The sequence below is a fragment of the Lutjanus erythropterus genome, chromosome 12 (genome assembly GCF_056507025.1).
Source record: "Lutjanus erythropterus isolate fLutEry1 chromosome 12, fLutEry1.hap2, whole genome shotgun sequence".
NCBI classification, from domain to species: domain Eukaryota; kingdom Metazoa; phylum Chordata; class Actinopteri; order Lutjaniformes; family Lutjanidae; genus Lutjanus; species Lutjanus erythropterus.
In genome coordinates, this window is record NC_139328.1 from 4,334,367 (window position 1) to 4,361,076 (window position 26,710).

Genomic DNA, 26,710 nt, shown 5'->3' on the forward strand with positions numbered 1-26,710 from the left:
GTGGATTTACCCTCCACATTTGTGTTATTATAGATGTATGATATAATTGTAGATATAAAGTTACAAAAATAACTACACTAAAATGATCAATAATGTTAATAATAGCTGTAATTTCTTACAATTATTAATAAAATATAAAGTCAAGGTATATGCTGTTACAAGGTGTCTATAAGGGGGAAAATAAAAAAAAAACTAATTTCTATCTACAGGCATCACTGTCTATTTGACAAGTGGGTCAGTTACAGTTACATCATGATCTGGATTCCTTTTAGACACTGATCATGTCTGTTAGTTTTGATAGGATTATGAGTGCAGGGCACACAGAAAAAAACAGTCCTCTAGGGGGCACAAGCTGTTAGTGCTAATGGTCCAGTCTGTGCACTGCTTGTATTGACTTCTTCATTGTCTTTCTCTCTGGTGTTCTCTAAGTGCAAGTGCCTTTTTTCCTGTCATTGGTGAGAGTTGAAAGCAAAATCAAAGTCTGACAGTGATGTCTGTTTAATGAAATGCTTGAAAAGCATTGATTATAGACATAATCCACATCCTGGATTCAGCTGAAGAGTTGCACTTGTAAAAGAAATAACTTAAATGTAAAGTAAACTTAAATGGTTTTAGGCAGAACACTGTAAGCTTGGGACAGTTTGAGCAGGGATTAGCCAGAACTGAGTAGCAGCCACCTGTGCTACTGGCCTGCACTGTCCTTAAAGAGACAATTCACCATTAATTCTAATCTCTGAATACTTTCACTCTCTGGCCTGTCAGCACCTCTCCGCTGAACCTGGAGTTCCTGATGCCAGCCAGATGTGGACAACATCCTCAACCAGCTGGGCAGCTTTCCTCAGCGACTTCATGGGCTGCACACCGGCTCCATTCTTACTACAGACTTTGCTCAATGTAAGTTTTGAACAAGATCACATCTCAGGTCCAAACATCTCTGCCTGATTTTTGGGACATGAAAGTTGAAATCATTTTGGACAGAGTGGTATTCCTAGCAGACTGTCACTACATGTTTGCGCCCTGCTATGTTTCCTTACCTCACCAGCTGGCTGATCCAACTTACCTGATCAGCTTTGCTCCAATGTTTCTATGTGCAAACAACAGTCATTTATCCTCTCTTTAAGAACCCTTGGAGCTTTGCACCCAGTCACTACTGTTCACCATGCATGTGGTGAGATGACAAGCCGAGGTGTGTCTGGCCTGTGTCTGACTTAGTTGTGAGAGTAACTTGGTCACAACATGGAGGCTATCAGCTCCACTCTTAGGCCACATTTATATACAGCAACATAATCATATGTACCAGGCGTTCTCAAAGATGACTGAGTGCTGATTTAGTCAACCGGCAGTGGCTTGAGATGGTTTGGTGATCTAAGCTTTTTGTCGGTTTTATTTTTATATGTATAGGAAAATGTATCTCTACTGCCATGGTGAGAGATTTTAGTGTCCATGCCTTGTAATATTGCATCCAACTAGATTTACTTTGTCTTTTCATGCAGTTGGGACATTTAAAGGGATAATTCTGATTATTTACTGTGGGGTTGTATTTGGTACTTCTCGAAAGTGTAGGGCTGTACAAATAATTCAGATCTTTTTTAAGTACCTCAGTGCTTTTTTTGCTGACACTGCCTACAGCAGGTCATTGCTTAGCTTCCTTACTAGTACTCCTCTCTGCTTCTCCACACTGAGGGCATGACAACTGTCATCTACTGTAGGTAATACACTGACTGTCCCCAGGTGCCTCATACAGCCCCACATTACATAATTCAAACTATCCCTTTAAAGTGAAATCACGACATGTTCGACTGAGAAAGAACTGAAACCTTTAGACACATTGCTCTTGTGTAGGTACTGCACCAGTTTTAGCTGGTTCTTTGTACTCGATCTGTTCCTGCCATTCTCACCTTCTTCTATTCAAATCCCACTCATCCTGCTCGCCAGGAGCACTTGCCATTCACTGCCTCTTTCTTGAAAGCCTGAGGGAAGACATAAGACGATGGAGCCAGACCACGTAAAGACCATGTAGCCATGTTGGAGATAGGATGAGAATACTCTGCATCTTAACCTTTACTCCCTCTTCAGACCAGGCTAATCCTCCCAAGGTTAAAGAAGCAGGCTGCTCAAGGATCAAACATCTAAATCAGAAAAGATCAAACATCTAAAGCAGAGTAGAGAAGAATGAAAAGAGATGAGAATAATAAATAATCATAGATAATATAATGTAAATAATAAAGTCTCTCATGTATTTATGTGCCTCAGTTTCTCAATAATTGTCTTAGTCTTGCTTGCCACCACTGTATGACTTACTCCCTATTACTATTTATTTTTTGAAACATTTTTCTCTTAGGCTGGTACCTTTTTAATGAACACATTGGTGATGGGCCCTCAGTGAGAGTTACGGCTCAGCAGGGATCCACTGTAGAGTAAATAGGAAACCCATGGAGTGACGTGTGAGCTCTCAGCTTACCTCTCTCTGCCTGCCCTGACCCAGTTAAAGATGAAACCTATGGTCACTTTTCATTCACTCAGAAGGCTTAAGTGATTTACTGCCAGTAAGATCCAGTTACAATGTGACTGACATTTAACATGTTTGATAATTATGGCAGGTCTTTTTACTGGAAAGACACGTTCTTTTCTAGGCAATTTTAAATTTTATATTATGGTTTGATTAAATATTATTACTGTTTTCATTTTTACTTCCTTGATATAATCGATCACTATTTGCTTTCCTTTTGAGACAAACTCAGCCACGTTTTGCTTTGTATGGGTGTTCTCGAGGCCTTTTGTAAGTCAAGAGTCTGGAGCTCTCAGAAAGCAAGCAAAGCCCTTGATCTTATGCAGGGCACTGACAGCTTGAGACCATTTGAGAAAGGATTAGCTAATATTATCCAAGGTTTATCTTACTGACTTAGCCTACATCGCTGTAGTCTACAGCAGATAAGTCATCTTTTGGCTTTCCTCCTGTATGTGTAGTATCACTGTTAGGTATCAGTTGTATCACAGGTCCTGGGTCTAACCTGTCACATGATTGAGGTCATACTCCTCAGGCTTTTTATAAACCAACCAGTACAAAGAAGATCTGGACCCACGTTGATCTGATCCTCTGAGTCTCTGTCTTGACTCTTGATCTTAATAACCAGCGCTGCATTGTTACCTGCAGTTTGAAAGATGTGTTTTTTTGTTTTAAAATATATAATACAATATATAATATAATTATATAATACCTACCCCTTCAAATAACAAATTGTCTACCACATATGGTTTGCTTTTAACAACCTTTTGTGTGTGTGTGTGTGTGTGTGTGTGTGTGTGCGTGCCTGCCACTATGCACAGATAAAAACACAAACACACAACCAGTGACAAAAGATTTAACACAAGTATTACTCATACAGCTTGTGCTGTTCTATTGTTTGGTCCGTATTTTTCTCAACGCTTTCTTATAGCTTTTCTGCATTAAAATGTTTAAAAACACCAGATATGTGGAAGATATTTTGTTAAGTTGTATACACATATTAAGCCAAATCTTTCCAACAATGTTAAAACAGAGAGAAATACGTAACATATGAATAAAACTCCATGAACGTGATTTTTCTCTGAGTCATGTCAAATAGATTTTCTTAAGCTATGGTGATTGTTTAACAGTGGAGATGACAACTCTCATGATCCCAAACCACTTCACAACCTTATCAAACTATGTCTTTTGTTATTGTTTGAATGTGAGAGAGATCACTAGCAACAGAATTGACATATTGTGAATTTAAATTGAATAATAGTTGAGCAATATTTAAAATGATTTCCCAGAGGATACCACACATATCTCCTTTAAAGTGGTATGTGTTCCCAGAGTTTTCAAGCACTCATCTTTTTCAGACTTTTTCAGAAAGTTATATAAGCACAATACTTTTCAATGTCCAAAAAATACATCAGAGAAGCAGACAGATTAGGAATAAGCTCTCTGAACTACCTGATGACTGGGAGGAGGAAGGAGAAGTAGAGGAGGATGCAGGTTGATATCTTAGGATATTGACAGTCTCAGTGAAAATTGTTCATCAGTATTCTGCTCAAGGCTCCAAATACAATCTGACTTTCTATCCATGTTCTACAATATAATCTGTAAATACCAAACGTTGTGTTTGGAGTAAATGAGTGAAAACTTGTATGTCTTGCTCTTTGCAAAGCATTTTCTGCTTTGTTTTGTGTCTTTTTCTGTATCTCACCTGTAAATGCATAGTCAACAAAACCCATTGGACCACTGTTAGAGCCTGAACTCCATGAGCAAATATAGAGGGCTACAAAGCCTCTTAGGACAGAGCCCGCTTACGATTCCCTTTCTGTGCACAGCATCCTTGAATAGACCACACAAAGATCCTTAAGCCAAAATCCCTCCCTGGTATTTAATTCTAAATGAGTAATTACTGGGTGTGTCAGTGTGTCTTAGGTTTGCAGGTAGGCTGGGTGAAGGAGCTCATTTGCACTCTGGCTTTGGAGCGAATTGCACTCTCAGACAGACACGCACATTCTGGAAAACGTTGCATCCCTGGAGAGCCACTGAAGAACCCAGTCACTTAGGGGGGACCGACCACAAACAGCCGCCAAGATGTGTGACATGGGGGGACTGGATAACCTGGTGGCCAACACGGCCTACCTAAAAGCCCAGGGTGGTGATGACAAGGAGATGAAAAAGCGCCGTCGCAGCTTGTCTCTCCCCAAGCCTGAGCAATGTGCTGCAGTACGAGCTTCCATCGACAAGGACTTTACATTGCTCTGTGAAAGGCAGCCTGTTGGCAAAAAGTTATTCCGTGATTTCCTGGCGAATAAGCCTGAGTATAAGCTTGCTGCTGATTTTCTGGATGAGCTTTATGACTGGGATCTGGCTGAAGGTGCGGCAAAAGACAAGGCACGCCAAAACATCATAAAAAAATTTTGCAAGGCTGACTCCAAGAGCTTCCTCAACTTTCTTAGTGGGGAGCCCAGTGAAAAATGCAAGTCTGTGACAGACGCCAACTTCAACGAGGTGATGAAAGGCAAAGTTCAGGAAGGTGTCAGAGATTATCTAAAAGGCGCACCCTTCACAGATTACCAATCCAGCCCTTTCTTCGACAAATTCCTCCAGTGGAAAGAGTACGAGAAACAGCCCATCAGTGACAAATACTTCTATGAGTTCAGAACTCTGGGCAAAGGAGGCTTCGGAGAGGTAAGCATACAAACACGTCCACATATCATTTTAGAAAAGTCTGTTAAAATATTTGTTTGGACAAATGTATCGTTTCAAACTATTTTTAGTTGCAGGATTCCCCACAGTCATGGTGGTGTTATCAATATTACCATCATATTTTGTATGATGTATGCACAATTTGCAAGATAATATGGATTCAACAGCTTTTGGAATTGTAATGATGGTGCTACAGATGTAATATTACAGTGTAGTTATAGTCAGTGTTGTTCCATTCTCAGGAAACAGCTTAAGCTACAGAGGTATATTTGCTGTGAAGCACCTGAATGGATATTCTAGGACAAGAGATCATTCCTTACATAATCAGGAGGATTTACCTCATCGCAAGGTGACCATGAAGTCTTGTAGCATACAGGCATACCTCTTGAATTTTTAGAAAATCATGGCCTATGTTTTAAAAAAGTAAAATATACAAAAATGCAGGAAGTATTGTCTCATTTAGGTTTCTCAATATCTAATTTTTAACAAATACCCGACAATGACAGTGGAGCATGTAAAAGACAAGTCAGCAGCGCAGAGAACTGTTTCAGAACCGTCTGTTTTGAAAGACAAAAGCATAACGAACATGCAGTAATTTCAGGGGACAGAATACAGGAATATGAGCTCTTGTGAGTAAAATACATTGTGTTGATAATAATTTAGAGATTTTAGATGGATGAGAGAAGTCAAAAGCAAATTGTTGCATCTTGTTATGGCTCAGTCTGACATACAGAGGACCTACAATTGACCCCTGAGGAGCCTCTTTTCTGATTCAAGCACTTAACAACAAGATTGCAGATGTGTACTGACAGTAATCTATTTAATGCTGTATTTATTTTTTATTTATTAAAACAACAGTAAAAGTACTATTATAACCTAGTCTAAATCTGCTGTGAAAACAGGCCTGCTGTTTTCTTTTAAAGCAGCACATACAGATGTTAAGAGTTAAGCATGATACATGATAGGCCTAGAGGACAATCATTTTGAAACTGCTAATGTACCTTTCTTAGCAGTGCAGTGCAGTGGACAAACTGGGTCTTATGTCTGCTGAGAGGGAATAGCAGAAGTGAATCTTTGGTTAAAGATGTGGGTGAGACAGGTGGCAAACGGTGCCAAGACACAGCTGGCAAGGGTCACGCTACACTGACATCTTGAACCAATTTTCTTACCTTCAGTCCTATCAGTGATTCTATATCAGTGTCAAGTTTAAGAGAAACTGTAAAACAAAGCAAAGGAAACTGTCTCTGCTGGTGTAAAAGAGGGATTATTTGTTATTATTATATGTGATGTCATAGTTTGATTATTTAAAGTATCAATCTAATCTGTTGAGTTTGATACACTGTAATGAAACAGAGACCTTTTTTTAAGGGAACTTTCATTTCCTGTACACTTTCAAACAAAAGACAAACAGCTGTCAGATGTTAGTCTCTGGTCAGTGTAGCACAGAGGTTCCTGTGCTGCAGTAGACCATGCAGATGGATGTAATTAATCAAATGACAACTGTGTGGGTGTTCATAATAAAAAACAGTCCTTTGTAACAAATGATCTGTCTTTCTTCAGGTATGCGCTGTTCAGGTGAAGAACACTGGCCAGATGTATGCTTGCAAGAAGTTGTGTAAAAAGCGCCTGAAGAAGAAGGGCGGTGAGAAGATGGCCCTGTTGGAGAAGAAGATCCTGGAGAAGGTTAACAGCCTGTTTCTGGTCAACTTGGCCTACGCTTATGACACCAAGACTCACCTGTGCCTTGTCATGACCCTGATGAACGGAGGAGACCTCAAATACCACATTTACAACATAGGCTATGATGGCAAGGGTAATGACAAGGGCATTGAGATGAAGCGCATCGTCCATTATACGGCGCAGATCACCAGCGGCATTCTGCATCTGCACGAAATGGATATTGTATACCGTGACATGAAGCCAGAGAACGTGTTGCTGGATAGCCAAGGCCAGTGCCGACTTTCAGATTTGGGTCTGGCCATTGAGATTGCTCCAGGGAAGACTGTCACCCAGATGGTGAGTCCGAGCACACACAACAGTGATATTCTGCTTGAAATGCCTCTTTGCAACACAGTAACACAATATAAGTAACAAGTAACACAATATAACACAATAAAGTGCACTCAGTATACTAAGATGCACTCTCAAAGCCATTAGGGTGCTGTTAACGTGAAAGGACCTCGCTGGATGATATCAGCAATGATATTAAGAATCATAATAAGATTTTACGTCATGGGGAAAGATGTCTACCCTAAAGGGCCATTTCATCTATTATTCAAAGTTGCTGAATTTTGCTGAACTTTAATCAACAAGATTTTCAGTCATCTTCTACAGGGCTGGACTAAGTTTAAGACCACATTTACTCACACATACACGGCAACAGAGAAGAAATACAAAGAAACAGAGAGCACTGGTGGGCAGGTGATCATCTCCACCTCCACCCTGTCCGTATTACTTATCCGTAGATGAGGATGAAGCTGGACTCTTGGACAGGCTGTCGATCTTGGTGGGGTTTTCACTTTAAATCCGGACAGGGATTACTGGATTGCTTGAAGTTCGGTGCATTGAGAGTCTCTGAATCCATTATATAACTCATTTGATCCTTTAGCAGTCAGATTATAGCCTGGCCATTTATAGGCCACCATTTTGTGGGGGTGGGGTGGGGTGGGGGGGTATTTGGAGGCCTTGGAGGTCCAGTTCTTAAAGTAGCAGGTAGTAAATTTAAGAAGGCTTTCCTCAGCGACTTGGTTGAAAAGATTTAGGTATTTTTGTAAAGGCATTTCTTTGAGCGAGTTGCCTCAGCTGTGCTACAGTTTCTTCAGCACGTTACAAAGCTACTGGCCTGAAATTCCTCCTCTTGCCTTGAGGAGGACTAACACAGACACCATGTCATCCATGAGTTCAGCTTGATGTTGGCTGCACAGGGGGTTTTGCATTTAACCGAGGACCACTCAACAACATACAAAAGAAGAACAGGTTGTCAGTGTCAGGACATCATGATGGGCTGTCAGATCAATCACTGACCCTTCAAAATGTGTCAGGTGCTGACTGTAATGTATTATACAGATGGTTCAGATGGGGAGAGAACATCATTACAATATTGAAAACATTATTTTCAAAGGTTTTTCATCCATTTGGCCTCTGAACAGTATATCATAACTCACCTGTACTCATTTATGGATTATTGGGGAAAAAAAGATGAAGAAATTTGCAATGGGGTTTCTCTTGAGGATTTCTTTTGGACTTACTTGCAGTAGCAAAGAGTAAGCTCTCGGTTCTATGAAAGTCCAGTAAGCTCATTATCCAGTACTCTGATGCTCCTCAGCCAACTGAAATGACTGGGCTAACCTCCTACAGACAAGGCTGGCTTTGGTCCCTTAATCCTCTTAGGTGGTATTACACAAGTCTGTCCCTGATTAGATTGACAGATCCAGGTAAAAACCTATGTTGAATATGTTTAGACATGTAAGTTTGCAAACAAGGTGACTTCAACTGGGGCTGAGAAATCTCTCTGAAGTCTGCCCCATGCATGAACTAAGATGAGATTCATTTATAGTAACCTGTGTGAGTGTTTTGCCCCTTTGACAGATCAGTGTCCAGGTTCTTTATTTGTTACATTAAACTGATTACCAGCAGATATACTCATGTTTGATGAGCAGAACATCGTTACAAAAAGCCACCAGGGGAAGTTGAAATCAGTGCAGGAGTTTGATAATGACAAGGTGACATGGAAGTTAATATTAAGACAAAAACATTTTCCATTTTAAGTTTTGTTAAGTTTAGTAAATTGGTTTATGTCTTGTTGCACGTCTTACTAAAGTAAAGGACAAATCGTAAAGTAGTTTAGTAATCATAATCAATTTAGAAATCTAGACATTTTTATGACTTAAGCAGTAGCACAAGTTGTTAAGAGCTTGTCAAATGATGCAGTGTCCAATCCCTTAATCACTGCAAAACATGAACAGAGGTCATACTAAATGTCTTTTAGTTGTTACTGTATTAAAGTGGCTAAAAAGGAAAAGAAAAGTGCAGTCTTGCAGTCCTCATAATATGTAAAGAGTACTTCAGATGCTAACATAGCGATCTCTTCCAAGGTGTAAGCTCTCGGCTCTATGCCAGTTTGTGGTGTGCATGCATTACTTATAAGTCAGTCGCATGGCTAGGTATTGTCTGGATGTTACGCATTTCTGCTGGTCGCTACAGCGTCCAGAAATGGCCAGCCTTTATATAAGAGGCCGGGCAACTTTGTCAGTGTGTAGACACACATGACTCTTGACAGGTAGTAGGCTTAGCATTAGGATTAAGCTGCTGGTTGGAGGATGTAGGTGAGGTCACAGAGGGAGGGGAGCAGAGCAGCTGGGAGAGAGCGAGCAGGAGTCAGAAAGGTCAAAGTTACACAGAGGAGTCAGAGAGAGAAGATGGCGAAGACTAGAGTAAAGCTTTTAGTAACCCAGGCAACTGACCTTTGTCACACCTGTCACTTGTCAACACTTGTATGAAGGTGAAGATTGTGTGTCCCAGTTTTAAAGTTGTTCTTTACTAGTCTGTCCTTCTATAAGACCCTCTGTTCCCTGAAATGTCCTTATTGCTTCCATCTACAGGACTCAGTTCTAAAATAGGAGAGATCTCAAAGTTTGTAAGCAAATAAAACACTATGGTTTCTAACATGTATATAAAAAGGATTTATAGATGTACCTGATATTAAATCCCCCTCTACCACTCTTGTCTGTCTCCTCCAGGCCGGTACCGGAGCATACATGGCCCCTGAACTCCTGAACAAAACTCCATACAGGACATCAGTGGACTGGTGGGCCCTGGGCTGCAGTATCTACGAGATGGTGGCCGGCTACACGCCTTTCAAAGGCCCCGAGAGCAAGAAGGAGAAGGTCGAGAAAGAGGAGGTCCAGCGGCGCATTCTCAACGAGGAACCCAAGTGGGAGCACAGATGCTTTGACGCTGTCACCAAGGACATCATCCAGCAGTTCCTGAAGAAGAAAATAGAAGAACGCCTGGGCATGAAGTGAGATTTAGGATTTTAAAAATGTTAATTTGGTGGATAATTAGTGGCGTGTTGGCACAGGAAACAGGAGTAAAAAGCCTGTAAAGAATGAACTGGTTTAGTAAAGGCAAAACCAAACTGAAGACACCTGCACCTTAACTGTAACCATGAACCTGTGCAGCCTCTTCTAATTTCATCAACACCAACGCTGCACCAACAAGAATTCATTTTGTAACCATCTTGTAAAACACGGTTTAACTTTACATAATGTTGCACCAAGTTTAAACTAGCTTTAAACCAACAATTTAGATTTGACTTACCTAGATTAAATTTAATCGATTAATTCTGTTGGTTCAAACTCCAACTGAAAAGTTGATCCACTATAAAATGATCAAGTTCCTCAAAGTAAGTTAAAGGACGTAGCAAACAATATGATGTTTATTTGTTTGTTTTCGTTTTTTGTATCAAGCAAACAATATAAGATTTTAACCTTTTAGCCAGCTAGCAAACATTATCACTTTTTAAACTTGCTATCAAACAATGTAACTTACAAAATAAAAACTTTTTAGCTAACTAGCAAACAATGTAAGGTTTTGTTAAGGAAAACGGAGCACTCCCCTTTTATATTTACTAGGTGCAGACAGCACTCTAATTTATTTTTTCTTTATTTATTTAATTTGGATAAGCAAGCATCTCTATATTTATCTAACTGTTTAATTGCAGTTTACATCATAGAACTTAGTTCTTAGTTTTTAATTGGATTTATTTATTTTAAACCTAATTTTGCTCAACTCTGATTAGAAATCACCGTAGATTAAATTAATCTTGATGCAACTCAGTCTGACACTGAAGTTCTGAAACACTGACAGAGAGTAGGACTGATCAATTTTGAAAAACAAAAACAAAACATCTAATTGTAATTATTTTGAATGAATTGCAGTATAATTTGTGATATTAGTGGGAATTATAATTTTTCCATCATTACTCTCATTTCATTGAAAAATTGTGGGGCTCTGTTCTAAACAAAGATGTTTCCTTAAGTCTCTGCAAGTCTGTATAATGTTTGGACCAGAGTGTCTCTGTAAAATGATAAAATGGTATTTTGACACATATTTCACCTTGAACAAATATTGCACATTCTGCAATATGAAAATTACAAAAGGACGTGTTGAGATTCTGATAAAATTTCGACTAACTGTTCAGCCCTAACGCAGAGGTATATTTTTGCTTTCTCATTAGGAACAACTTGGAGGATCCCAGGAAGCACGAGTGGTTCAAGTCCATCAACTTTCCCCGTCTGGAGGCCGGGCTGGTGGATCCTCCCTGGGTGCCCAAGCCCAACGTCGTCTACGCCAAGGACACTGGCGACATCGCCGAGTTCTCTGAGATCAAGGGCATTGAGTTTGACGCCAAGGATGACAAATTCTTCAAGGAGTTTAGCACAGGCGCCGTGGCGATTCAGTGGCAGACGGAGATGGTCGAGACTGGACTGTTTGACGAGCTCAACGACCCCAACAGGAAAGAGGGTGGAGGCGACCCCGACGATGAAAAGAAATCCGGCACGTGTATACTGCTGTGAGAGGCGACATGTTTGATATCATGTACCAGTAACAACACTCAATAATTTGTTTGTTTTCTCAGTCAGATGCACATTAACATTGATGTAAAGGACGGACCGTGTGAGCGCTGGCATCTGTGTTGAGAGAGATGTACCATCCTTCTCCTGTAAGGATGCTCATGGTTTAGAGATCTACTGCTTTTCAGGCAAGGTCCAGTAAAATATGGAGGATTTGATGATGTATGTTGAACATCATCTCTCTGGTTCACAGCTTCTCTTGCAAATATCTAATGATGTAGACGTGCAGTTACGCTGAACATGACTGCTAGGGATACAACCTTTTTAACATCACTAGCGTTAGATTAGTTAAGTTAAAGGCCTTTGTGTCAGAAACTCTATCTTACTTTATGAAAAAAGTCTAAATCCAAACTGTTGAAGTGTATGCAGTAGAATAACCTGCTGAAGTGATGCTGCTGCATTCAGCATTGAGCTTTAAACCAAATTGAAATGAATCTTGAAACTGTTCAGTCTGAGTAACTTCTAGTGGACTGTGTAAAACTCCCCCACCATCTTATGCCCTTTACACTGATGCCATCATAGTCAGACTGTTTCTACAATGAAGAGTGCTTGTTAAGCACCTGTGGCAGAGGTAGTTCTAGTGTTTGATAGGTGCTGTGATCCTAAAAACCTCATAACTAAGGCTGATCACTGCATTTACATTCTACACAATCTAGTTTTATATAAACTATAAAAGGGATTTGTTGCACTTGTATTTATTGTATATAAAGAGATCTATCTATAACTATGCACAGAGAGAAAGGCACATATGTAAGGAATTTAAAATTAGAATTTATTTGAAAGAAAATGAAGACTACTTCTTCATGGAGTCCCCCTACTGTTGGTGCTATGAGGCTCGTCTTAGTGAGAATGGAGACTCTGTAGCCCTGGGACGTCGTGAGAGAGATGAGTGCAGAAACAGCAGTTAATTTCTGCAAATGAAGGAGGAAATTTTAGAGGAGTTGGGCAATAAATTCCTGTACCAGGAATGTGCAGGTTGCCCTGTCCACGGCCCTGAAACACCGATATACCTCAGGGCTCTTTTCTTAGTTTGACATGAGTTTGAGATGAATAACTCAAACTAGCCAGATCCTGAGTATAGAGACTTGGGTTAGTTCAAAAGAAAATCCTTGTTATTTCTGTTTACTTGTCTCAGGGTTAATTATGTTGGGCAGAGTCGAGTTTTTACAGTTAATGTTAATATGATATAAATATATATGATACATGTACTTGTAAATATTACATGAGAGGAATTGCTACTATAGAAATGTCAGATGTAAAGCAGAAACTTCCTTGAATCTTGAATCATTTGAATAAATTAAAATATATGTCTTTTAAAATGTGCGTCTGTTCTGTGATTATGAATATTCATGTGTTCGTCTCATTGCATTTGTTGCAGTCTCGGGGCTTAAAAAGGCTTTAAAAGCTACTGCTACCACCAGCGTCAGAGAACTCCTCAAATTGTGCCATGTTACGCATGTTCTCTGGGCTATATATAACCGCAGAGAAAGTGCTGCTGAGGACTCAGGAGTAAAACCTAAAAATATCAGCTGCATTAATCCCTTTCAGTATGCTGACTACAGGCAGGCTGTGCTCCAGGCGGCCGCAAATTGGCAAGTTCAACTCTTAGCTGATAAGGCGATAACCAGTGTTATCCTTGCGCCTTCTTTGCTTAAATCAGCTCCAAATCCCCTCAGGTTCTGGAGCATCTCGATGTTACTGCCAAGTGACGGGTCTGAGCAGAGAATAGCAGCTACAGGGCTCAGCTAAGAAACATAATTTCACTGCATTTTGACATTTGATTTTTTGTCTTTCATAAAAAATGCTACATCGGTGAAATTAAAAGACCAATTTAAAAACCAGCCAACTGCCCATGAAAAGGGAAATGTGGGCCTACTGATGAAAAATAATAATGGAACAGAGATACACTCATTTGTGAGAGATATTTCCAGCTCTAAATTGTTCCAGCATTTCACAGTTTATTTTGCCAGAAGCCCAAGAAGGACGCAGGTTAAAATGTCTGGTGTTTTCTCTCGTCAACAACGCCACTTGTTTACAGCGTTCTGACTCAAGGACAGCGAGAGTTTAGGAGACACTAAGGTGGATTCGTGCTGCAGCTAAACCCCGAGAGATTATCTCACATAGCAGGACCTGGCTGCAGGCTGCTGTTGACAGTGAAGGACGGAGCTGCTGCTGCCTCAGGGCCTCATAGGAGCTGGATGGATGGAGGTGCTGTGAAATTAGAACAGACAGGTGTGATCAGACTTCTTTTAACACAACTGACCTGATGTATTCTGACATACTTCTACAGCCTCAGTTATCATCAGAATAATTAGAAACAGAACCAGAATTATAAGATTTATTTCCTCTTTTGTTACATTTTGTCATAATTGGGTCACTGAAAAAGCCTGATGCAGGTCCAGGGTCAGAGGGTCTGTAGGCCAGAGTCTGTGAGAGATGATCAAACAGCCACAAAGTGATGCAATGCATCTACAAGGGTACACAAAATGATTTCAAAGCAACACAAAACACAAAGAGATGCAAAACGACTACAATGTAAAAAAAAAAGGGTCACAGAAAACACAAAACAACCACAAAGATACACAAAACAACTACAAAGAGACACAAAATGACCACAGAGACACAAAATGACTACAAAGAGATGCAAAATAACTCCAAAAAGACAAAAAAAGGCCACAAAAACACAAAACAACCACAAAGAGACAAAAAAAAAGATAACAGAAACAAAACAGCAACGAAGAGACAGTAAACGACTGTAAAGAGATGCAAAATTACTTAGTGTGGGTGTCTGGGACTTATTTAAGTCTGTGCACAGGAGCTCATTGTCCCATAATTCAATATGATATGAACTTAATCAGATGTGACTTTAAAGGTGGAGATGAAAAGGGGCATAGATCCACTGCACTCATTTCGCAGTGGCTGCCACCTGAAACCAGTGGCCTCCTCAGTCTCTCTGTAATGTTTGAACCACACACTCACTCACAGCTCACTCCACCCGTCTTGTTTCTGGCTCCCTCGTCTGGCTGCACTTTGTGCTACAACGATGGTGAGACTGTGATTTGAGTGCTGAGTGATTCACGGCCACAGACACAATCCCTGCTATCTCTCTCCATCTCTGCCTCAAGTTATACATTCAAGTCCTTGTTTATTATGTAATTTAAGTCCAAAACTCTTTTTTATTTAAACTAATTTACAAATTACAGCTTGTGTCTTATGATTTATAAACACAAACCATAAACTGCTCTAAGGGACAGACTGAAGAGCATATTTAAGCTCTTTTAATATGAAATACACACTTGCAGTATCAGAATTATCTTAATTTCTGTGTGAATTTTGCTCCTCTTCTGCTAAAGGTCGTCTTCCCCTGCATAACTTACTGCACTGTAAAAAACTGAGAATCAATTTAGTTTCATTGTGAATTAGAGTATGGTCTGGGGGCAACCTGGCATCCTATACAGAGCCAGATTTGGCCCTCAGGCTGCGAGTGTAGTGTCACGGTTTTACACATGAGGGAAAGGAGTGAGACGACGTGTTTGCAATCTGCAGGCTCACCACTAGATGCCACTAAATCCTACACACTGGCCCTTTAAGTAAAGGAACTGAATACTTCTTCCACAACTGATGCCACAGCCAAAATGAAGAATAATTTTAAAAAAATAGACAGGAGAAAACTTCTTTTTTTTCTTCAAAATCACTTTTATTCCACAATTTATTTCATCAGGTCTTAAGGCACCCTGAAGAGATGTTACAAGTTGTTCTTTCAAATGTGGGTTCCTTTTAAGACTGTGTAAACATAGCTTTGAATAAGATAATTTCCTGTAAATCTTTGCTTAAATTATTTCTTTACAGTGCACAGACATTGTGTTTTGTGACAAAAATACAGTGTGAATTAAGTAAATATGGTAGATAGTGTGTATATATATATACATTGAAGAGTAATAGATTGGCAGACAATCAGATCAACAGGCTGAAGAGAGAAGAGAGAAAACTAACAAACAATCTTTGAGACCCAGATAGATATACAGATCACGTAGAGATATACAGTACATAGTTACAGTGAACTTTTTATTTTTGCAACGCTTTCCCAGCGCCTCTCCGCCTTAAAAGCAGTTTTTACACTCTACCTTCTGTGTGTGTGTGTATGTGTGTTTCGCCTCAGCCACTACCAATAATACGCCGCAGCACCCTCGCGAAGGTGGTGGAGCGAGACAGCTTTAATCTAGTCCTGGAGGGCTCACCTGGCTATTGCAGTGGAGAGGTGAGTAAACAGGAAGACGGGCAGACGGACAGACGGACATGCAGACAGACAGACAAACAGACAAACAGACAGCACAAGACTGGGTTGCGGCCACGCGGGACCACAACACAAAGATCTATCTATAATTCCCTAAATATGGTAAGATCACAATGTATTTATATGTAGAAAGGGACTTTGTAATTGGCATTTCATATACAGGGATACAGTGGCTATACTTGATTATCAAGGTACGTTTCTATGAAGTCTTTGTGATGTGATAATGTGTGAATACTCTGCGGATGTGTCCGAAATGTTCTACCTTCTCACTTGTACTATACAGCAAGATAAAAATCCTCTCAACACCAGCGATAATACAGTTGTTCATATGTTTTCGGAGAGATGAAAAAACAACACTCTTCCTGACAGCAGGAAGGATCTAAAAAACATTTCAAAAAAGTTGTATCTGCAATTACACAACAGCTCAAAATGGCTTGGTTTGCAATGGCTATAAGTCTAATCACATCAATGCTAAAAAAAATAATAATAAAATAAACTGAGTGAGGGCAGTGCAACAGGTGAATGGATGGATGGATGGACAGATGGATGGACAGAGCAGAGCCTGTGTCTTGTTCTGGGGATCATGGAGGAGGTCAGCAAGGAATCGTGAAGGAAAGAAGGGTCAGAGATGTCAGCAAAGCAACATTCGATATCTTCATCTGGCTGGCTTGCCATACCGATCTGCCACCGCCCCCCCCCCCCCCCCAAACAATGCCACCTTTGTGACGTGTTTGACACTTCCTTCCTTGCTCTTTTTAAAAAAAAAAAAAAAAAAAAATTCAACAGAAATCCTTTGCAAACGTTGGCAGCCTCTGCATTGGGTTTCCTTTTTAACCGGCCCGTCCTCTCTTCTACTCGGCCACCTTGATCCTGAAGGTGACGCGTCCCAGGAACTTGTCCCTGTCGTCATTGTTGCGGAGGTCGGAGCCCTCTACCCTGCACTCCACTGACAGCTCCTTGTTGTAGTCCTCCCTGTTGAGCAGCAGCTTCACAGCCACCAGGGGCTGCACGTAATTCTCCTGCATCAGGAACAGGTGCACAGAGATGTCAATATCTGTTGAACTGACAAAATGATCTGGCTCTGGATCTGTATTTAGATAAAAGACTGAAAGTGGGTGTGGTTCATGTGTGTGTGTGTGTGCGCTGTATTTTCTAGCCAAAAATTCATTGCCAATGCAATTGACCCCTCCCTAACCCCGTCCCTTTTTGTTCTGTGCTCCAATAACAGTTGAGCAGGCTTGGTACATCCGTCAACTTTATCTCTTCCTGTTTCTTGTACTTAGATATGCTACATACTGAGCTCATCGATGCTGAAAAAAACAAGAAATTTTTAGAGATGGCTAGAAGGGAACCCTAGATTTGTTAAATAATCATAAGAAAAGCACGTATTGTTCCTTCATTGTGCACATTGTACAAAGTAATTATGTTTTCTAATGTGACAACGCTTTGATTAAGATCTGGGTAGGTTTAGAGACAGAAAACACCTGGTTCTGGTTAGAGCAAATTATCAGTCTTGGGTCTATCAGATTAGCAGCTGCCTGGTTACTATAATTCTCATTTTCTCATTTTAAATGTGCTTCTGAAACATTTTAAGTGAGAAAATAGGTGATGTAGTGACAGAATCTTGATCAATGTTTGATCAGCACAGCTTAGATCGACAGTCTGTTCAGAGTTTTGTGAGCAGTTTGACTTCGTTAGACACTTTTTCCCCAAACTTTTTTGGTCTGAGATGCTGGTGCTCTACAGCGACCTCTAGGGAAAATGTCGTATATAGCACCGTTAAGTTAGCCAGTGCCTGCAAAACACTAGCTAACTGCTAGCTAATGATTGATGTAGATTAGCTTGCTAGTGTTTTAACATTAGGTATCTTCAGATGTGACTTAATACATCTATATGTGACACTTACAAGAAAGTTCTACAAAACTTGTTTTTCCTCTTAACACAGATGAACCGAACACAGAGCATATCTAAGTACAGGAAACAGGAAAGAGGAAAGTTGACAGAGGTTCCACAAGAGGTGGGAGTCAGTTAATTTAATATTAGCATTTAATTAATTATTAAATACCTTTCCACATCCTACCATACTGTACTGTTCATCCTTCTCAAAATTAAAAGATTTTGTTTTGCACTGAAAAAAAGAACTCTTTATAGTAAAAATATAAAACATACCTTCAGCTGAAGGGAATAATCTTAATTGCAAATTTTAGTGTCTTCATGTTTCCTGATGTGTTAATATATTATAATAATATTGTAATATTAAAATCAATTGTACTCTTCCCAAATAATAACGAGCAACTTTGGGTAGAAAAATTATCTGTTTCCATCACATTATTTGTGTTTACCCGAATAACATACTCGGATTTGGGTGCATCATTTAATACTTTAATTTATAATAATTTGTAATATATTTTAATATACATTCTTTCTGTTTTTCTTCTTCTTTTCTATATGTTTACAGTACCAGTCAAAAGTTTGGATGCACTTTTTTAAATTTAAGTGAATGGTAAGGTATACTCAAACTATTGACTGGTACTGTATATTGTTTTATTTATTTATTTATTTAAAAAGGATCCCCATTAGCTAATGGCCACTACACCAGCTGGTCTTCCTGTGGTACAATATTCAGTTCATCACATCTGTTACAAGGATATGCAGCATCACATTATTGCTTATTGTGGTATAATGGACATGTTATGCTTATATATTTTTATGCTATATATATTTCTATTCTCAGTTGGAGCATCTGTAACGTAACCCAATTTCCCCTGTGGGGATCAATAAAGCATTTCTGATTCTAATCTGGAAGGAGACAGCGGTCTGTCAATAACACGTCCCTGTGAGGGCGTTAGCGGACATGATCTGACCGGGGGCTCAACACTTACATGGGCTTTCTTGCCGTAGTAGGGGAAATACATCTTATCAATACGCCCCTGACTGGGGAAATACTGCATTTGGATTGAGCTCTCTTTCTGCAAAGAAAAAACATGTGTTAGTTGATGCAAATTTGACATTAAATGCATTTCATTCTGTTAAATTAATAGCAAATGAGACATTTCTCGAAGCTCACATGAGACGGCACATGAAAAAAATAAAATTAATGACCCTCTGTCGTTAGTGAAGAGATTTAAATGAGGTAGAAAACGTGATGTTCTCTGCTTTAATCTGCAAAAAGGACATTTGTGGCTGAAACTTCTGCTGATTAGATTATAATGTCTTGAAAATGGCACTGAGATGAGTTTAGCGGCACCTGCATAATGACCTGTTACATAATAAAAAATGTGTTAACACTCCTACTGGCCTTATCCTCGTAATTTGCATATTATCTTACCCTAAAGCCGTCAGTGACAGCATGCAGAAAGAAATCAGACAGAAAACAAACAAAAAGAAGGAAGAAATGAAAGCAAGATCAACAGAAAGAAAATATTGAGACTGTCATGGTCATTTTTGTGTGAAAGAAATGAAAAGAAACAAATACACATACAAGCAAGTAGCACATGTACGGCGTAGCGTGGAAAAAATGTTTTTACTTTTACTGTGCAGTTGATGTAGGGATCCCCGCGAGGCTTCAGGCCGATGATCTGTGAGGTGAAGGAAACAGGAGAGGTTGACACTGTGCAGAAAGACGGCTGCATGAGGAACCAAAGATATTTTCCTCATATATTTCTAATGTCTGTCGTGAAGCTGATGGAGGGATGTTATGTCTGTTCCTTTTTTTTTTTTTAAAGAACCGAGTCTTAGCTAAGGGTGTTTTTGTTTTTTCCTCATAAATAGTATCTGTCTGGTCTTTAAAGGTAAAGCTCAGATTATTTGAAGTTGGTTTGTATGAAGTACTCATCCATAGTGAGTGTATTAACTACAGTAGATGGAGGTTGCCCTCAGTTTGGAGAAGCAGAGAGGGGAACCGGCACGGAAGCTAAGCGATGAACTGCTGTGGCAGCGTTTCAGCGTGGAACATTTTGCCGACCTGATTATGTTTAGTTGTGCAGATTTTGCTGATCAGGTCCTCTTTCCTTGCTCTTTGTGCTTGGCTGCATGGTTAAATTGTTTCTTTTCTGTCTGTCTTTATGATAGTGAGTCTGCACGGGGTCTTTTATTTTGAAAATTAACTGGACTCTCTCTGCCTTTTTTCGTGTCTGACTTCCTGCCTGTTTCATCTGCTCTGTGCTAATTGACGCGGCATCTGTCAAAAATAGACTTGACGTGTATTTGAAGTGGAGCGGAGAGCCGCAGCTGACGCTGCTGGTGGAATCACACGCATGTGTGTAGAATGGCTGCGATCAGCTCCAGCTGACGTGGCGCAGCCGTTACACAACGCAGGCACGGATGGTGGAATTTAGCCCTAAGTGTACGCTATTTTTAGAATATTTTCACTGCTTTACCTTACCGTAAGACAGCATTTTCTGACAGGAAACTGCAGTTATATAAACCATGTGGTGCTCTCTCCAAAACAACCAGACTCCATAATGAAAATCAGGAGCTGCTGGTCTACCACTGCCTCGATCAGAAAGTTTGTGTTATTGTGTGATTTTGGTGTTTTAAAAGGTTGGTTCAGATTCACTGAAGTCGTATAATGACAGTCTAACAGATTGAGGCAGCGGCAGACGTGTTCTGTGAGGTACTGTTCTTCCCAGATGAGTTTGGTTGCTTTGGTTTATATGACGGTGGTTTCTAGGTAGAAAAGGCTGATTGATGTCAAAGTAAAGCAGTGAAAATATTCTAAATATAGTGTACACTTAAACTGATATTGATTCCTTTACGTGAGCCTTTTTTAAGTGGCTAAAATACATTTTATTGCTGACCCTGACCACAGGAGGTCATTGCTTTGCTTCTGAGCTGCTGCTCCTCTCTGCTTCTCCAAACTGGAGGTGTGCAGACAAACATGTACTGTAGGAAACACACTGATTATCAATAAGTACCTCATACAACCCCACTTTAAAAAAAAAACAAACTTTCCCTTTAACACAATGTGTCTTGAAGAAGGCTGTCATCTAGACACTTACCTTTTTTTTTAACTCTCCCTTTTGATATTTCTGTAGAGATGTTTTTGTTTTTGGTACATTACATAACCAAACCTCTCTAACATTTTAGTTATGTGTTAATATTTATATGCAGATGTTTTGGGATGTATCTAGGCTTTATAGACTTTTTTTTTCAATCTAATCATTAATCTTCTCGATCTTGATTTTGTATTTAAAACCTTTCCTTTCCTTTGTATACAGTTTATCATTATATACTTATGTTTCTTTTTCTATAATATGATTGTTTCCTCTATATAAATTGTTTTTCCCCACACTAAGTTGTTTACTTATATATATAAAAAAAAATCGAATATGTTCTTTCTAAATTTACTTCTGAGATATCATGTTTGTTCCTTGAGGTTTCCTTTTTTCTGTAACCCAGTCTGTGTTTTTGTACTTTGTTTAAATTAAAATAGCATCTCCCTTCACATTACATGTCTTGATACGGCTGCATCTTAGACACACAGTTTTTCCTGTGGCTGTTTCTTTTGAATATTTATATAGGGATGTTTTTTTGTATATATATATTTAATAACCTAACCACCTTATATAAAATGTATCATCCTTTTCTATTGTGTTGCTATCTGTCGATATTTATATGCTTGGATGCTTTTGGACATAATGTACAACTTAACTGATGGATTAAATTGTTTTCCTAAGATGTTTCTAATGAACCAAGTGGTTCTCTGCTCCTCCCACAACATGTAGATGTAACTGAGGAGGAAATGTTGGTAAATTATTAATAAAATATTGTTTTTGCATCATTGCTATAATCGTGCTTCTATTTCCTTTCAGAACCTGAAACCGAAGGTAGAAATGAATCACATTAGTCATGAATTCTGGGAACCGTCAGCTGATTAGGGGGGCCAGGGACCAGGAAGAAGAGGTGGTCTTTAAACCTGAATCAGTCAGTAAAGCGGGCGTTACCCTGTTCATTTTCAGCAGCACACAGGGTTTCCCCTCAGCGTATCCAAAGGAGGTGTCAGAGAGGCCGGAGCAGAGACTCAGGGAGCCCCTCTTGAAGCGACAAACTTTCTTTGTCATTTCCTCGCTGTTGTCCTGGTTAAAATACTCTCCTCGAGGGCAGTCCTCGTTCTTCTCCTGCTCTGTGTCATTATATCCTGAGAGAAAGAGACGGAGTTCGGATTAACGGAATGAATCAGTGGAGAAACTGGAATACGTTTTAATAATCACTCAGGTAGAAGTGCACTTACTTTGCAGGAAGGTCTCCAGGTTTTGGACATACTGTGAATACTTGGTCTGGTCGGTTTTGTTGAATATGATGTCCAGCGAATTTGGACGAATCATCAACCCTGCAACAAAGACAAACACCAAAGTAAACACAGAGTAAAGCAGTTAACGATCCCAACAGAGCTAATGCACAGTCATCATCGGGGGTTCGTCTCGAATTACAGCCAGACAGAAAACATTCTCGACCCGGCGAACGAGCCGCACTGCTGATACCACACAGGAAGAAGAGACTCCAAAACAGATCGATGCAAAAAGCAGCTGTAATGTTGCACATTATTGTGACAGCGTCTCATTGGTGCGAGTATGAATAATGAATGTGCTGGAAGGGAAATGCTGCCAGTTAAAGCCCCTGTTCCCTCCCCTGTGCTCTGTGCTGAGAGTAGAGGTGTGTGGAGACGTCATCTGTATCTGTTCACCAACAACATTATCTGTATCTGTGTAGAAGACCAGGAGGGGGCGTGGCTTATACTGGAAGGCAAATGTTTTCTTTTCTAACCTAATATTTATTGGCAATGCACTTGCTGTGTCTACAAACCATCTGAATTATTTAATATTGGCACATAATTAAATATTGGCAGACACTATTTGCACCCAGGGTGAAATAGCCAGTGTGGCTATTTGCAGCCGGGTGCATGTAGCCTGGTACGGCAGAAACAAGCACCCCAGTGCTGATCAATGCTATTTGCACCCTGAGACAAACCATGATATTATCCTAAACCTAAACAAGTGATTTTCTTCTTTAAACCTCATTGTCAAGTTCTGGTTTAAAATCTTGTGCAGCTTCTTTATTTGATTCCACTCAAATGACCAACAACTTTTCATTTTTTCCTTCTTTTGTTTTTGAAGGTACATTAGTTTAACTGGACAGTTTGGTTTGACATTCAATTGGTGTGAGCAGTTAGCTTTTAGTTAGCCGGCCATTAGGTGAAAAACCTTTAAATGAATGTTTTATGGTGAAATGAATGTTTTACGCCCAGAGAATTAGGCGGTCAGGTGTAAATAGCTGCCTAACAGCTGCCTGCCCGTGTGTCTATTCTCGCCGTATTGTATTTATCATCTATCTTTCCCTCCATGGACTGTCTGAAGCCCACCTCCCCCTTAAATAAGGAATACTGAAAAATCTGCAACTTAAACATTTGATTTTATAAAATCACGTTTCCTTCAGTTGAAGGGAATAATCCTGGTGCATTAAATCAGTGATTGATTAAGGTAGATGAGATGTTCAGGTAATCATGGAGCTGACTTTGTTCCTCAGAAAAAAGAAATATTAGTTTGTGGTTTCCCAAATGAGATATTTAGACTTGGGTGTTGAGACTGAGACACTAACCTGGATAGGGGACACGGTCTCGGTACCTCGGCACGTAGTCATCCAGAGTGAGCAGCATCACCCACATGGTCAGGGCGAACATACCGGCCAAGAAGCAGTAGAAAACCAGGTAGAACAAGAGGATGAGGGCTGGGGAGGGGAGGGGAGGGGAGGGGGAGTCAGAGAAAGGAGACATAATGATGGTCATGTATAATTAACTACGAGCTCGGACAAACGCCTCCTGATTTTCTCTCCTCGTCTGCAGGCTGAAGGGGAACTGTCATTTGAGTGTACGTTCCCTCAGAGAGAAACCATTTTGGATCAAGGGGGGAAATGCTCACTGCTAACTAATCTGAGGCCATCTCTCACTGGGAGACCCCCTGAGTTTCAAACCACACAGGACTCAGAGATGACGCTGCAGTGCCCAAAGCATCTGAAGCCTCGTTCATCCAAAGCAGCAAGAAGAAAGGAGGAGGGGGGTATGAAAAAAAAGGAGCCACAGTTATGGAAACATCTGACTCAAAATGGTTCTCCAACACCATCCAGCTTTTGCAACAGCATGGATGTCCTCTAAGTTAAGGAAAAAAAAAAAAGGATGGACCCCTCAGCTTCCTGCTGTACATCCCCCCTTCCTCTCACTCCTCTCCAACAGTATCCCACAATGCACCTGCCTAGTGCGTGAAAGAGGAGAGAAAGAGGAGAGAGGGAATCCCATTTGACCTTGACAGGCATGCTAATGTGGGCGGCCATGCAACTGCAATGGAGCATCCCACTGCACAGCAGCACAGGGGCCCAGGCAGCACTGACAGCCCTGCGTTAGCCTATAGGAGCCGGCTGCTGGAGGGAGGGAGGGAGGGTGCCGTGTTACCACCTCACCCTGGAAAAGAATCATTACATAAAAATGTATACAGCAGTAGATGGAGCTCAGGAATGCTGTCTCAGATGTGATTAGGTAACGAAGGGGGGTCTTCACTCTGATTTCCCTGATTAATGCAGATGTTAAATATAAATCAGATCAATTAATCTCCTCTCATGATTGATCATTACCTGGTTGGTTATTTGTGCAGGCTGCTGCACACCTTTGATGGCATCATTCATCATCTCTTGGTACAGGCTTCTCCTCTACACCTTCATGTAGGCCTATGACGGCTAATCTAACATCTACATGGCAGTCGTTTTAACCCATCCATGCACAGACAGATAAAACAGGCTATGTATTCATGCGTTAGCGCTCTGGAAACGTGAAGAGGAGGACATCACATCAGGATTAAGCCCCGTGAATGTCATCTACTAATTGGGGAACCTTCTTACCCCAGCTGCTGGCCGTGCGACCCAGCAGCTCCCCGGTCCTCGGGTTGTAGATGGAGTCCTTCCAGCTGGACGTGATCTCCTTGTTGGCCGGTTTGTCCTCGGTGCTCGCCATGGTCTTCTTCTTTTTTGTGTGTCTTCGCTTCAAAAAACGTGCGCTTTCTTCTCCCTAAAAAATGCAGAAAAAGAGGGCAGCGGGCGATGTGGTGAGGCGAAGAAGCCGGCGAGGCGGCGGTGAGTGGAGTGGGCGGTGTAGAGAGAGAGAGAGAGAGAGAGAGAGGAGAGGAGGAGAGGAGAGGAGAGGGGGGAGAGAGCAGAAGGAGAGAGGAGATGCTCTGGTGGTGGAACAAAAAAACGAGAAGGGGAAGGTGAGGAAAGGAGAGAGAGAGAGAGAGAGAGAAAGAGGAGGGAGAGAAAAAAAAAATCAGTGACGTCCACGCACGAGCTCCGTCCGTCGTGGCAGCTGATGCAGTGAGACCAGATGGATGTACATTGGCTGATGACGGAGAGACGCACCGTTACGCGCACAAATTATAAATAGAGCGCACATTTATCTTTCTCATCATCAGTTAGATTATACTGGAAACACTGGTTTGGAGCGGGCTGGGGTCTCCTTTTTATATGACGTGTCCACAATCAGAAGGGCTGAGGTTCTATCCCGAACCCTTTATTGAAGACAGGGTTCCTCAAGTGTTCTTTCTAAGGCCACTAAGAACCCATTTCATCCTTTCAAGAACCCTTTTTGGTGACGGGGTTGTCTAAGACTTTTTGTAAAATAATTTAAAAGGATTTGAGATAAAAGCCTTGGACTACAAAGGGGTTCTCAGTAGAACCCCCTGAGTGAGTTTTAGATAAATTCTTTGGAAATTAGGAGGGGTCTTGGTAAAACCCCCTGGGTGGGTTCTTGTTAGGAGCCTTAAGAGGTGGAAATGTTCTAGATGAACCCCCCAGAAAGGGTTTGTCAAGGGTTCTTTGAGCAGTAACATAAAAGGGTTCTTGTTGAACCCCCTGGGCGTGATCTAGATAAAACTCTTGGAATATGAAAAAGTTCTCAGCAGAACCCCCTGGATGGGTTCTAGATAAAAACCCATGGAATATAAAAGGGTACTTGTTAGAACTTAAAGGGTGGATCTAAATAAAATCCTTGAATACAAAAGGATTGCCGGTAGAACCCCCTGGATGGGTTCTAGATAAAACCATTGGAATATCAAAGGGTTCTTTGTAGAATCCCCCAGGTGGCTTCTAAATAAAACCCATGGAATATAAAAAAGTCCTCAGTGGAACCCCCTAGATAGGTTCTAGATAAAACAATTAGATTTTAGAAGATAAAACCCTTGGAATATAAAGTTGTTCTGGATGGGTTCAACCATAGAGGGATTCCCTGTAGAACCTCTCATGGGTCCTGGGTTAAACCTTTCACTGATGGTTCTAGGGATAGCCCTGTAAGTTTGGTTCTAGGTACAACTTTTTGGAAGGTTCTACCAGGAATGGGAAAAAATTCTCCTACAGAAAGGAGTCGAAGAACCCTCGTTATAGTTACCAACTTTATTTCTCAGAGCGTACAACTTTAATGAACCCGTAGATCCACTGACACCTTCTATGACATCGCAGTGATGTCACACATCATCCTGATCTGTTATAGGTTCACCACAGCTCCTCTGAGAGCACGTCGTATGTGTTGAGTCACCAAAC

The 26,710-nt window shown here is 40.6% G+C and overlaps 2 protein-coding genes across 2 annotated transcripts; one reads left to right on the top strand and one right to left on the bottom strand.

Moving 5' to 3' along the window:
* Positions 1-4,412: 4,412 nt before the first annotated feature.
* On the top strand, positions 4,413-13,160 carry grk7a (G protein-coupled receptor kinase 7a). The gene is made up of 4 exons (XM_084732545.1): positions 4,413-5,188; positions 6,767-7,222; positions 9,946-10,226; positions 11,445-13,160. The coding sequence occupies exons 1-4, from the start codon at positions 4,592-4,594 to the stop codon at positions 11,782-11,784; spliced, it is 1,674 nt and encodes a 557-aa protein (XP_084588671.1). The 5' UTR covers positions 4,413-4,591; the 3' UTR covers positions 11,785-13,160.
* A 3,737-nt stretch (positions 13,161-16,897) lies between these two features.
* Positions 16,898-25,155, bottom strand: LOC146317380 (sodium/potassium-transporting ATPase subunit beta-3-like). The gene is made up of 7 exons (XM_084732113.1): positions 25,022-25,155; positions 23,732-23,860; positions 22,368-22,466; positions 22,081-22,274; positions 19,663-19,713; positions 19,018-19,104; positions 16,898-17,154 (listed from the first exon to the last, which is right to left on the bottom strand). Exons 1-7 carry the CDS (start codon positions 25,131-25,133, stop codon positions 16,987-16,989), a joined length of 840 nt encoding a protein of 279 aa, XP_084588239.1. The 5' UTR covers positions 25,134-25,155; the 3' UTR covers positions 16,898-16,986.
* Between the last annotated feature and the right edge of the window lie 1,555 nt (positions 25,156-26,710).

Bases quoted from the DNA above. Each gene is read 5' to 3' on its own strand.
- LOC146317380 (XM_084732113.1), bottom strand. From the start codon at position 25,133: ATGGCGAGCACCGAGGACAAACCGGCCAACAAGGAGATCACGTCCAGC. The intron at 23,861-25,021 runs GTAAGAAGGTTC...TCCCCTCCCCAG, and splicing joins TCGCACGGCCAGCAGCTGGG to CCCTCATCCTCTTGTTCTAC. The intron at 17,155-19,017 runs GTAAGTGTTGAG...TTCCTGATGCAG, and splicing joins ACTACGGCAAGAAAGCCCAT to GAGAATTACGTGCAGCCCCT.
- grk7a (XM_084732545.1), top strand. From the start codon at position 4,592: ATGTGTGACATGGGGGGACTGGATAACCTGGTGGCCAACACGGCCTAC. The intron at 5,189-6,766 runs GTAAGCATACAA...GTCTTTCTTCAG, and splicing joins GCAAAGGAGGCTTCGGAGAG to GTATGCGCTGTTCAGGTGAA. The intron at 10,227-11,444 runs GTGAGATTTAGG...CTTTCTCATTAG, and splicing joins GAAGAACGCCTGGGCATGAA to GAACAACTTGGAGGATCCCA.